This window comes from Mobula birostris, chromosome 10 (assembly GCF_030028105.1).
Source record: "Mobula birostris isolate sMobBir1 chromosome 10, sMobBir1.hap1, whole genome shotgun sequence".
Taxonomy (NCBI): Eukaryota; Metazoa; Chordata; class Chondrichthyes; order Myliobatiformes; family Myliobatidae; genus Mobula; species Mobula birostris.
In genome coordinates, this window is record NC_092379.1 from 109,578,953 (window position 1) to 109,593,350 (window position 14,398).

General features: G+C 40.7%; 1 protein-coding gene across 1 annotated transcript in view; it reads right to left on the reverse strand.

The window, feature by feature from the left end:
- Window positions 1–14,398, reverse strand: part of msna (moesin a) — an 83,842-nt gene that overhangs the window by 16,724 nt on the left and 52,720 nt on the right. Inside the window, exons 4-6 of the mRNA XM_072270816.1 lie at window positions 8,535–8,809; window positions 5,047–5,130; window positions 1,259–1,405 (exon numbers count right to left, since the gene is read on the reverse strand). Coding sequence (XP_072126917.1) covers window positions 1,259–1,405; window positions 5,047–5,130; window positions 8,535–8,809 — 506 coding nt within the window. The remainder of the gene's footprint in view (window positions 1–1,258; window positions 1,406–5,046; window positions 5,131–8,534; window positions 8,810–14,398) is intronic.

Consider the following 14,398-nt stretch of genomic DNA (forward strand, 5'->3'; position numbering starts at 1 on the left):
GCATCCTTTTAGATGAGGAAGAATTTCTGTAGCCAGAGACTGGTGAATCTGTGGAAGCTGTTGCTACAGGCAGCTGTTGAGGCTAAGTCTTTACAAATATTTAAGGCAGAGGTTGATAGATTTTTGACTGGTCAAACCATGAAGGGATACAGGGAGAAGGCAGGAGATTGGGGCCGAGAAAAAAAAACATGAATCAGCCATGATGAAATGGTGGAACAAACTCAATAGGCCAAATGGCCTAATCCTGCTCCCATGTCTCATGGCCTTACGGGTCAATCTTAGAACTGGGGAAAAGTTCTAGTGTTTTAGGATGGGGGGGGGGGTGGAGAAAGACATTTAATAGAAACTTGAGAAACTTTTTCCCCCACCGAGAGTTCAGTGTATATGTAACGAGCTGCAGAGGTTGGTAATAATCACTTAAAAGGAACTTGGATAGATATGTTGAGGTTAAAGACTTAGGAGAGATATAGTCCAAACATGGGCAAATGGGACTAACCTAAATGACCATCTTGTTGTGCCAGTTGGCTGAAAGGGCCTGTGTCAGCTCTGTTTTATTCTATGACTAACCACCGTGGCAAGCAAAGGTGGGGGGGGGGGGGGCCGGGGTGTACCTTAGTACAGCACACTAAGTATTCCATACAGGTAACATTCTCAAACATTTACCCAGCCCTTCAATACTGACATTGATTTTAAAACAGTAAGTACATCTTCATACAATGTTTGGCCTTTTGTCCCACAGTTACAAGTGCCACAAAATCAATTTTATTAGGCCAGTTGCTGCTTGCCCATTGCCATGACATGATCAGTCAGGGTTGACCTACATACCGATTGGATTTGCTTATGACAGCCCTGGATTTCTATTCCAGTCGAACTAACCACAATAAACGTCATGTTCAATGAAATGTTGCTGTCTGTTTTTCACCAGTTAAACAACAGCACATATTACTTATTCTGGTAGAATTGTAACATTTAAGAGCTGTTTGAATAGGCGCATGAATGAGGAGAGTTTGGAGGGATACACTTCAAGTGCAGGTTAAGTGGGACTAGACTGGAGATCAAATCAGCGTGGACCCAAGTGCTGTGGTACTCTATTCTAAATATGCAACCACATTTTGATTTTACAGTTAATCTCATATGGCTGCAGCTATTTCAGACACAAAGTAAATTACATCAACGGCAACAGGGAAGGGCAAGGTTGCAAAGAGGTCCTTCAAAATATCTTCCATACATTGCAGGAAGATTTCCTTAATGAAATTACCTGTCATCGTGTTCATATATGTTCAATCCCAGAGCATCAACTCCAAGCCAAAGCTCCGAACCCTTTTTGTTTTTGATATTGAAATAGTTGACTCCATACATTTCAAGATCTTGAGCTATTTTCAGATATTCCATCATGGCATCCTCTCTATTAATGAAAATGTTAATTTTAAACAATATTTAAAATATCAATAAACAATATCAAAAATCTTCAGATGCTGGAAATGAGAAACAAAAACCGAAAACACTGGAAGTAATCATCTTAGGCAACATCTGTTGAATGAGGAACAGCTGCTGTTTCTGGTCAAAGACCCTTAATCAAAATGGGCAAACAGAACAGCTTCTTTCATATTTTCTGCTACATATCTTTTTTTTTTAAAAAACTGTTTGAATTAGAAGTTAAAACAAATTACATGATCCATTTAAAGCAAAGTCATTTATATATTAAAAACTTGCCTCCCCCTTAAAAGCAAATTAGAAAATGGAAAATTATACTGTTAGCTCAAAAACCTCTGAATTACCAGGATTATTTTCAGCTTTAAAACTGGTTGGATCCATAGTCCTGGTACATAATCTATTCATACAGAATGTCAAAGTGCTTGGCACTTGGTTTAACTTTTCAACAGAACTCATTTGCAATAACAAATCTGGAAAAAGACCATTGTTGATACAAGAGTTTTAGTTCGGTACTGAGTAATAAAATTGGATTTGGGCAAAAAAAAAAAAAAAAAAAAATGAAAAAAACCCACATTTTCCACTAGCCTTTATTCTCAATTGATTCAGAGCCTGAATAAAAAAAACTCAAAACCATCACTTCAAACATCAAAACAAGCAAAACACATCATTGCAAATGCATTAAAAGTGTAGAACCATTTTTACTTCAAGTACAAATAGCTTTAATTACAAACTTGGGAAATATTAATTCATTAAATCCCATCACTAGAAGGACAGACCTATAGAACAGAGATGAGGAGGAAGTTTTTTACTAGAAGGTAGTGAATCTGTGGAATTTATTGCCACATACGGCCGCAGAGGCCAAGTCATTATGTATACTTAAAGTGGAGGAAGATAGGTTCTTGATTCAAAGGTTCATTTTATTATCAAAGATTTGTCTTCTCCAGAGACCCACAGAATACAGAAAACCATAGTAGTTGAAAGAATCTCCTCCCACACAAAAAGAAACAAAAACTTGCAAACTCCAAACCTCCCCAACCCTTCCTTTGCACAATACTAATACACCCACATGGAGAAACAAGGACACCAAACCCCAAACCTCAGCTCATCAATCAGCAACAAGAAAGAATGGGTGAGAACATGCCCAATCCACAAGTCTCAGAAGTTTAATAACATCTCCAAGAGCATCGGGAACCAGTGGCCCCTCCGAGGGAAGAGACTCAAACCCAGTAGTCCCTCCAAGGGCAATATTAATGGTTAAAGAAGGCAGGAGAATGGGGTTGGGAGGGATAATAAATCAGCCATGATGAAATGGCAGGGCAGACTCAATGGAATGAATGGCCTAATTCTGCTCCTGTCTTATGGTTTCTAACATTAGCATCAATATACACTGTGGCCATTTATTAGGTACTTCCTGTGGCGACTGAGTGAATGCTTGTGGTCTTCTGCTGCTGTAGCCCATCCACTACAAGATTCAACACGCGAGTTCAAAGATGCTCTTCTGCACACCACTGCTGAAACACGTGGTTATTTGAGTTATTATCACCTTCCTGTCAGCTTCAACCAGTCTGCCCATTCTCCTCAAACTCTCTCATTAACAAGATGCTTTCAACCACAGAAATGTTGCTTACTGGATTTTGTTTGTTTTTCACAGCATGCTCTGTAAGCTTGAGTGAAAATGCCAGCAGATCAGCAGTTTCTGAAAAACTCAAATCACGCCGTTTGTTACCAACAATCACTCCATGGTCAAAGTCACCTAGATCACATTTCTTCCCCATTCTGATGTTTGTTCTGAACCTCTTGACCATTTCTGCAGGCTTTCATGCGGTGAGTCGCTACACGATTGGCTGATTGTTGCTTTCAGATAAGATGGCAGTGTGGCCGGATGTAGCAACCTCTCCGGGGCCAACCAAAGGCGTTTTTCTCTTTTTTTTTTTTAAAATATAAGAAAGTCTTTTTTTTACAACTGTAAGGCACTGCTGGACATTAAGAACTTCAAATATTGCAGGTCTACCACAACAGTGAGTTACTCAGTGGCAGAGGAGCTGGACTTGGTGCAGATGATGTTAATGCCTGCCACAGAAAGTGTCGGGAGTCAGTGCACGAAGGTAGCTTTCAGTCTAACAGTCAAGCGGTTGCCTTGGATGTCTTTCTTGTAATCACAAGACCTTGTTGGACATTGGTAGCATAGAACAGCAGTCCCCAACCACCAGGGGGTAAAGCATGTGCTACTGGGCCGCGAGGAAACGATACGAGTCAGTTGCACCTTTCCTCATTCCCTGTCACGCCCACTATTGAACTTGAACATAGGGTTGCTAACTGTCCTGTATTTGCCGGGACATCCCATATATTGGGCTAAACTGGTTTGTCCCATACGGGACCGCCCTTGTCCCGCATTTCCTATGAAACCCTTCGTGCCGAAATGGTGTAAAGTGCATAAGTAATTACCATTAATTTATATAGGAAAAATTTTTGAGTGTTCCCAAACCCAAAAAATAACCTACCAAATAACACATAAAACCTAAAATAACACTAATGTATAGTAAAAGCAGGAATGATAATGATAAGTACACAGCCTATATAAAGTAGAAATAATGTACAGTATAGTCAGGAAGATTAAGCCAAAACAGATTTGTGGGGAAAAAAAATTGGCACACATGCGCATACAGGTGCCCGTGCAAGGCTTCATGGTCATGGTAGTCTTTCCTGGGGTAAACACAAGTGTCCCAGGATTTGACTGCTACTTTTGTCCCTTATTTGGGAGTGAGAAAGTTGGCATCCCTAACTGTAAAAGACATGCTGAGGTGAGTTTAACCCTACTTGAACACCCCTTACCGGTCAGCCGATCTGCAAGAATATTGTCGATATTAAACCAGTCCGCGGTGCAAAAAAAGGTTGGGGACCCCTGGCATAGAATACTGCAAGTCCAGTTCACTGGTGAGACCAACAGTCAGTAAGCTGCTTGGCCTCGGTTCCAGCAAGGACTAGGCTGCATGCCGCGGTGTTGCCTGTTGCAGCCGCCAGGAAGGGAGCTGGTGTGGCACAATGCTGGATTGGGGGCAGGCCCCTCCCATTGGTGCTGCCCTCCAGTGTTCATTCAGTGGAAGACCAGGTAGATTGTATGTGTGTGTTCACCTTTGGACTGTTGAGAGCTTGTTCTTGCCGACAACATTCATGCTCCATCAATCTACGGGACATGTCACTTAGGGATTTGGGCTATATTATAACTTTTTGTGTGACTACATGCTTATGCCATCTCATATGTGTTCCATGTCCCCTTGCTGGGTCTGACGGTTGGCACCTTGGCCCAGAGGAATGCAGTCTCATTTAGCTGTATTCATGGGGATTCATGTATGGTTGAATGACAATGAAACTGGAAATTTGAATGGATATTTGCACTAATGAGCATCTGTACAAGTGTACCTAATAAAGTGGCCACTGAGTATATGTGCTTACCATTTTAGAACTGAACAAGGTGTTCCAGATAGTGAAGGAAATGACTACAATAGAAATTATGATGAAAGGATTAGGGAGTGAAAACTGCAGTGATCCTGACTCTATATAAAACAACTCAAATTACAATTTCAGATTCACTGAAATAGTTAAAACTAAGACCTGATCATTCCTCGGTGCTCTTCATGCCAGATTTGGATTCGATCCTCCCACTGTTCTTTGTTCAACTTGTGCTGTTCCAGGACACTGAAAGGAGAAGCAAATGGTTCACACAATTATCAGACAAAAAAAGAAGTCCCACACAAAATGGAGAACAGCTTCTGTTGTCAGTCTGTATTGGGTTTTACGTGCATAAATAGATCACATTTGGAATAAACTTTAAATCAGCAAGAGCACCGTAATTTCGAAGGAGTGGGCAGTTGAAAAACCAGCTAGCAGTTTTCCTTTTCTTCCCATTTGAATTGTGCAACAATGCAGCAGCTGTTGACTGCTGATAATTGAACTACTAATTTACTCCACACAAATCCGCAATGACAAGTAAAAGACAATTCTGTTCAGTTCAGGATGCCAAAAATTTAAGAACAAACAGTCTAAACACCACCTATATTTTCAAAATTCTGTAAATGCAGGAGAAAGGACAGTTTTGCAGGAGTTCCCTGAAGGGATAGCTTTGAAAACCAGTGGGTGAGCCAGAGACAAACTTGAAAGGCTAATTTACCTTTGATCATTACTCTAAGAACTCTCAGTTTGCAAAACCAGATAAGGTTCTAACTGGCGAGGCTACACCTTTAATGGGAAAACTGATTGAAGTGTCTGGGCAGACAATGAAAGGGGGCATGTGCAGACACAAGGACAGGCAAAGTGATGAAAAAAATTTAAGGCGTGGTACAGCCCTTAATTACTCCCAATTAATTACAATAAATTATAACTCAAAAGATATCAAGATTATTACCAAGAGGAGACAATCAGCATCTTCAACACACCGCATTAGGAAAGTGCAACCATGTCCAATTTGTACAAGAAAATTTATTCATCTGTTCAAAATCAACATATCCTAATCACTGATTAAAAGAGCCTCAGATGAACCAGGTTTGTGAAATCTTAACTCCTAACGGTCATTAAGTTGACCTTAATGTAATTGTTCATTCCCTAGGCACTCTAGTTTTCCCCTAAGAACTGTGAAACAAACCAGGTTACTTGACTGCATTTCACTTTGGGCCACACATTGGTACACCAGCTATTCCCATTTCCTTGGTGAACAACTTTAGCCCAATTAGCTTCTATGAAGTCTCTCCTTGATACGTTGTTACCTACACGGTCCACAATTCCAACAAAAGTATGTCCAATTTCCTTCATTCCATCTCAATTTGAGATTACCCAAATCTGTTGCTCATGGTCAACAACTCATACCAAATCCATTTAGTCCATCCAACATTTTGCCATTTTAAAATCTTTTTTACTTGAACTAACACATTTTCCCTGAATTTTGTTCCACCTCTGGCCTATTGACCATCAGATATACATTTCTCCAATCCTGGCATCCAGAGCATCCAAAATTTCATCATTTATGGTGTCATCTATCAAATTTAGCAACTCTGAAACACTTCAAGTTTCTCTCTACCTCGAGGTGTACTACATTAAACCAGCTAATTTTTCAGAGGATCAACTTTTGCTTTGAGGGAATAGGTTACAAGGAATTCTATTCCAGTTCTTAGCAACTTAGGGTTCACATCACTAAAGAACATTGTATTAAATTCCACAACTCCTCACATGGATTCTATAGAAAGGTGTAGCACTGAACACCAAAATTGGGAGAGAAAACTCCTTATTTTGCACAGAATGTACAATACAGAGCTTTAGGGTACCAGTATCTGGGTCTTCCAGACTACAAAGCATCTTCACACAGAGAGTGGTGAATCTGTGGAATTCTCTGCCACAGGAAACAGTTGAGGCCAGTTCATTGGCTATATTTAAGAGGGAGTTAGATATGGTCCTTGTGGCTAAAGGGATCAGGGTATGGGGTGGGGGGGGGGGGAAGAAGGCTGGTACAGGGTTCTGAGTTGGATGATCAGCCATGATCGTACTGAATGGCGGTGCAGGCTTGAAGGGCCGAATGGCCTACTCCTGCACCTATTTTCTATACCTATTTTCTATGTTTCTATCCTTCTCTACTGTAATAGAATAAAAATTTAATATAAAATCACCTGTTCATCTTGACACTGAAAAAGAGTTAAGACGTAACTTACATTAAATTTCTAAACAATCTAGGTTTATAAAAATATAACTTGTTCAACAATTAACATACTAAACAAAATACAAAGGTAATAGATTAATTGTTACAAGCAGTTAGACCACAAGGCAGAGAACATTTTCCAACACAAAGATGAGCTAAAGAAGTTATTAACCAACACAAAATCAGGACATACATTGGGCACAAGTAGCAGGTAGTAATATAATATTACTGGTATTTAAAACCAGCCAACATCAATATTATATGAAAATAATTTCATTTTAGAACAATCCATAATGCACTTCAATGTAATGTATAAAAGTTTTCAAAAGATGGTCACTTGTGTATTTAAATCAATTTTCTCAACTCTTCTATAGCATAAACTGGATACCATCTGCTCAAATGGTACCTGCAATTCTTGCTACGGGCAGCAAGTTATCCTCCTGCATTAAAAACCAATCACACCAAGATCAAATCATGTGCCCAACTAACATCTGGACAGGAATATATTGGTATCTAGGTAGTGGTCAGGAGCAAAAAAACATTTCTGATCCTCTTACTAAATCTTGAAATGGTTGCCCCAATAGAAATTTTTCATTTTACACAGCCCCCGAATTTAAAATGTTACTCTTAGTCTGTTTGAGGTTATATACTCCACCTCTGTAATAAGACTGATCTTAAGGTAGAACTCTCATTTAGTCAGATTATCAACCATATTGTCATATCGATAACTAAGCAAATTCTCAGTCTTAAAAAACCTGAGAAATGTTTTTATATTTTGCCTCTCCAATGAAACCCAGAAAAATGGCTTCCATTCTACATTTGAATCATTTTGGAACTAGAAAAAATTGTGCCTACAAGTGATCAAACATTTCCTCTGTGAAAAAAAAATTCCATGTTTTAAAAATCTTCTAACACAACCTTACTATTTTGACAGAAGTGAACTAGATGGTACATACTGAAGAGGAACAAGTTTAAAATATGGTTACTTTGAAACTTTCATTCGTAAGGCCAGTGATGTTGTGGGGATGGAACTGGACTCTCTCAAGGTGGTATCTGAAAAGAAGATGCTGTCCAAGTTGCATGCCATCTTGGTCAATGTCTCCCATCCACTACATAATGTACTGGGTGGGCACAGGAGTACATTCAGCCAGAGACTCATTCCACCGAGATGCAACACAGAGCGTCATAGGAAGTCATTCCTGCCCGTGGCCATCAAACTTTACAACTCCCCCCTTGGAGGGTCAGACACCCTGAGCCAATAGGCTGGTCCTGGACTTATTTCATAATTTACTAGCATAATTTACATATTACTATTTAACTATTTATGATTCTATTACTATTATTTATGGTGCAACTGTAATGAAAACCAATTTCTCCTGGGATCAATAAAGTATGACTATGAAACAAAGATACTCACCGCTGAGGGAGGAGGCGATCATTTGACAGGTAACCAGTTTTATGGGTCTCTTTATTGAAATCCCCATATTTGACCTGTACAGCATAAGAAGCCAGCAGCACTGCAGTTTCTGGGGGACAGTAGATGTCATCATTCAGAATACCCTCTTTCACTTGTAGAAAGAAGAGGCGCTGGGTGATGTCCTGAATTAGTTCTTCAGATACATCTTCTGGAAAGAATTTTGCTCTGAACTTGAAAAGAAGTGGGCTTTCCTTACGGACATCCTGCTGGGTTACCTAAAAAGAGAAAAAAGGAAATTTAAAAGTAAAACACAAATATTATATCCCCTCTGATGAGAGTACACACAGATTAAGATGTTAACTGTCCTGTGCTGGCACCAGTGGGATCAGCAGTTGCTCTGCCACCTGTCTTCAGGAGAAAGAGAGATAAGGAAAACAATGGAGCAGCATTTGGAGATGTTAATGAAGGGACGAAAGGAGAGCTGTCAAGATCGGCTCCCCTTTGAACCCAGAACTGTTTGAAGTGATGGACAGGCGATACCCCAGCAGGGGGATAAGAAGGGACAGGTTCGCTAAGGCAAGACACACACGACACCACGAGGTAATGAGACCCTGGAAGCGGTGCACCTCCCACAAGTCGGTGGGAGTTTTGGAGGGCTGATCGTGGGACCAAGCCATAGGCGCACAGGCTGCAAAGGTACGATCGGCGGGAACCTGGTGTTTGTCCGCCCTTGCCTGGGTGCCAGGTTCACCGCAGAGAAACGATTGTATCTGGAAACGGAGGGGTCACAGTCGGTGACCTCAGAAGACATTACAAAGGGCTCGCCCGAAAGCTGACTGCGAAGAATATTGAACGTCTGTGTGGAAGCTGTTTGAATATTCATTTGTTTTTGCTCTCTCTCTCCTTCCCCCCACTGTCCATCACCACGGCAGTGATTACTGTGAACTGAACTGAACTCAATTGAACTGAACTTTGCGTCACTTTGAAACTGGTCATTTACCCCTAGACGACGATAGAGCTTGATTGATCCTGTTATCCTAATTCTGTGTACATGTGTGTTTATCATTGCTGAACTGTTGCATTTATTATCCTTTTGATTAGAGTACTGTGTTGCTTGTTTCCTTAATAAAACTTTCTTAGTTCCAGTAATCCAGACTCCAACTGAGTGATCCATTTCTGCTGGTTTGGCAACCCAGTTACGGGGTACGTAACACCCCCAACACAAATATTATATTCCTATTCGAGCATTGCCTCAATCATAATTTAAGTGCAATTGTTTGAGGATTATAATGACCTCAGTTCAGTTTTCTGACTCTATAGAAATTGTATTTATGCAAAATGCAAATCCTGCAGCTAGCTATTCTACCAGGAGCAGCTACATGCCCAAGTACAGACAGGCGTAAGCACTAGCTGTTAACAACCCAGCAGAGTGCAAATGCTATCATTTTAACCTGTTAGAAAAGAAAGATACAACTGTGTATAAGATTGAGCACTATGATCTAGAATATACCAAAGTCCCTTTTATGACAAAGTAACCAGGTGATGCTCAATTGAAAAAAACTTGTGCTTTTCATAGAATTATATCTCAGGACATGACCACTCAGCCTTTACAGATCATTTCAGTGAGTTGCTCTCTTAAATTACTTTTACCCCACCCAAAGCAATTCTGCATTTGTTTCCCCCACAACCTCAATGTTTACTTTTCTCTTCTGAAGACTACAACCATTTTCCATTACCCAATCATGAAGTGCACTCAATAACCTTGTCTATTATTACTCAAAACAATTTCCTCATATTGCACCCATTTTCTTCTTTTTGCCAATCAAATGTGCACATTTGGATTTTGATCAGATACTGGAAAAGAGTTTTGTTGTCCAGGACAAAGCCTTTATAGATTGTAAATCAGCTCGACTTTCCATGCACCAAGGATCACTCCAGTTTCAACAGTGTATTCACACAAGTATTTCTGGAGCTCTCTGTGCCCTCTCAAAAGTCTCCAGAACAGCAAAAGAGATCAAACTAGTATCTGACTACTTGTCCTACAGCATTTTAACAGCAACACAAAAATCATGTCACATACTCAGCACAATTCCTCCTCATTCTTCCCAAAGTATCACCTTAATTTTTATCCCCCCCAATTTCATTTGACCCACTCCACCATAAAGATATTGGAACAGAATTCAGCCATGTGGCCCATTGTGCCTGCTCTGTCATTTAATCATGGCTGACTTTTTTCAGCTCCAATCTCATGCCTTCTTCCTACAACTCTTTACCAATCAAGAACCTATTGATCACTGCCTTAAATACACAGTGACTTGACATCCATAGCCCTCCATGGCAACAAATTCCAGAGACTAATCACCCTCCGGCTGAAGAAATCCGTCCACATTTCAGAGCCACTGCTTCATTTAGGGGTAGTGCCCTCTGATTTTACACTCTCTCTTAAGCCTTTGATAAAGTTCCACATAGGAGATTAGTGGGCAAAATTAGGGCACATGGTATTGGGGGCAGAGTACTGACATGGATTGAAAATTGGCTGGCTGACAGAAAACAAAGAGTAGTGATTAATGGGTCCCTTTTGGAATGGCAGGCAGTGACTAGTGGGGTACCGCAGGGTTCAGTGCTGGGACCGCAGCTGTTTACAATATATATTAATGATTTAGATGAGGGAATTAAAAGTAACATTAGCAAATTTGCTGATGACACAAAGCTGGGTGGCAGTGTGAAATGTGAGGAGGATGTTATGAGAATGCAGGGTGACTTGGACAGGCTAGGTGAGTGGGCAGATGCATGGTAGTTGCAGTTTAATGTGGCTAAATGTGAGGTTATCCACTTTGGTGGTATGAACAGGAAGGCAGATTATTATCTAAATGGAGTCAAGTTAGGAAAAGAGGAAGTACAACGAGATCTAGGTGTTCTTGTACATCAATCACTGAAAGCAAGCATGCAAGTACAGCAGGCAGTGAAGAAAGCTAATGGCATGCTGGCGTTCATAACAAGGGGAATTGAGTATAAGAGCAAAGAGGTCCTTCTGCAGCTGTACAGGGCTCTGGTGAGACCACACCTGGAGTACTGTGTGCAGTTTTGGTCTCCAAATTTGAGGAAGGACATTCTTGCTATTGAGGGAGTGCAGCGTAGGTTCGTGAGGTTAATTCCCAGGGTGGCGGGACTGTCATATGTCAAAAGATTGGAGTGACTGGGCTTGTATACTCCGGAATTTAGAAGGCTGAGAGGGGATCTTATTGAAACATAAGATTATTAAGGGATTGGACACGCTGGAGGCAGGAAGCATGTTCCCACTGATGGGTGAGTCCAGAACCAGAGGCCACAGTTTAAGAATAAGGGGTAGGCCATTTAGAACGGAGTTGAGGAAAAACTTTTTCACCCAGAGAGTGGTGGATATATGGAATGCTCTGCCCCAGAAGGCTGTGGAGGCCAAGTCTCTGGATGCTTTCAAGAAAAAGATGGATAGAGCTCTTAAAGATAGTGGAATCAAAAGGTCATGGGGATAAGGCAGGAAGTGGATACTGATTGTGGATGATCAGCCATGATCACAGTGAATGGCGGTACTGGCTCAAAGGGCCAAATGGCCTACTCCTGCACCTATTGTCTATTAATGGAAACACCTTCTCCATGTCCACTCCAACCAGGCCTTTCAGTATCCAGTAGAGATCCCCACTCCCTTCCCTGCCCCCATCCTAAACTCCACTGAGTATAGGTCAGAGACACGAAACAGTCCTCATACATTAAGCATTTCAATAGGCTATTCTTTCACAATGGTGTTTGTACATGATTTCATTGCCAGGGCCCTGGCATTCAGCTGCTTACACACCCAGATAAATGACATAAGTGTTTGTAGTACATGACCAGATTTCAAAAAGTCCAAGAATGAAATTCTCAATGCGTATGAATTGTTTCTACAAATATAGCAACTGCTCTATGTGAGTAATATACCAAATATAACAACAGGGCAACCAAATGTTGGCCAAGATAAAGGGCGTATTTCCTGTTTTTCTTTAAAGACATCATGGAACCTTAACATCCACCCTAAATATACATGCCAGACCTTGGGCATCTCACCTAATGGACACTACTTAAAAAATATTACTCAACTATTATTTTGTCCACTTCAATACCAAATTCTCAGCACTACATAAAATTCAAGAGCACAAGAGAGAATGAGTACAAAAAAGGGGATTTCCACATACTTTAAAAACAACAGAATATCCTGTTAAGCGATTACTTTATATGCTCAAAATAGTCATTACTAATTCCGGTTATGATTAAAATGAACCACCTTTCTAAACGTTTGCCAGCCACTGCAGGACAATATGTCATTTCCAGTTTATTGAAGTATGGACATTTATTAGGTCATACCAAACGGCAGTGGATCTGACATTTACTGAAGGCAGAGAAAGTCACAGAAGAAATACTTCCAGATTGGTTCACAGCTCAAAGGGGTGACCTGCTTGGCAGTGAAGAAACCTTATCACTGTCAGCCCAGTGTACAATTTAACCTCTTAATAAACAAAAAGCAAAAGGGCATTCTGCCAACTATATTTGCCCCTCAGGCAATCTGAGTGGAAATGCTCATTTATTAATGTGATACATACAAACATTTGCATGATTCAAGGGGGAAGTTTTATCAAGTCTTTGTTCAAAGTCGACACATCTTATTTTGCCAGAGGTGGATTTTCAGGAAAAAAATTAATTAACTAATCAGACAGGCATAAACAGAACAGGCCTCATGCTCAGCAGACCATTGTGAAGAAACTCGAGAAATTGCCAATATCAATAGCTTAGGGGACAGAATGCCTAAAGAGCATTAACAACAGGGCAAATTTAAGTCAAAGCTGATTGGATAATTCAAGGTTTGGGAATTCTCCATTTCTAAACCACTGTCCAGCCCCCCTAAACGCATAGAGTATAACATTAGCTCAATCTCAGTACTTCTCCAGGGATAAGCGAAGTTCTGGAAATACACTAAATATAATGAATGAAAGCCCCCAGTGCTTTTCATAGTGAACTCAAATTCATATTATTGCAATGACAAACCTGGTGGTGCATCTAGTCTGTAGGACTTTTAGCACCGAAAGTCCTGAGGACACTGAGAAGTGCAGTAGAGCAAAGGGTTCTGGGAGTACAGATCCACAATTCCTTGCAAGTGGCATCACAGATAGAAAGGGTCGTAAAGAGAGCTTTTGGCACGTTAGCTTTCATAAATCAAAGTACTGAATACAGGAGTTTAAATGTCATGTTGAAGTTGGTGAAGCAAATATTGGAGTATTGTGTACAGTTTTGGTCACCTACCTACAAGATAGATATCAACAAGATTGATAGAGTACAGAAAAAATTGACAAGGATGTTTCCAGGACTTGAGGACCTGAGTTACGGCGAAAGGTTGAATTGATTTGGACTTTATTCCCTGGAGTATAAGAGAATGAGGGGAGATTTGATAGAGGTATACAAAATTGAAGGGTATAGATAGGGTAAGTCCAGGCTTTTTCCACTGCTGTTGGATGAGACTAGAACTAGAGGTTAAGGGTAAAGAGTGAAATATTTAATGGCAACCAGAGGGGGCACTTCTTCACTCAGAGGGTGGCAAGAGTGTGGGTGAGCTGTCAGCAGAAATGGTGGATGCAGGTTTGATTGAGACAATGGCGCCCAACGACGACTTCTTTGCTTGCATCTTCGGAAACAGCTCTATTCCCATCTGTAAAACCTCTACTTTTCCCTTTCAGGGTTCTTTTGAAGACCCTGACCTGGAGTTACATGTTGACTTTGGCTCTTTGGAGGAATGGGACCCACTCTCAAGGTTTCATGACTGGCCATTATTCAACATGCCAAGGGCATGGCCTAAGCGC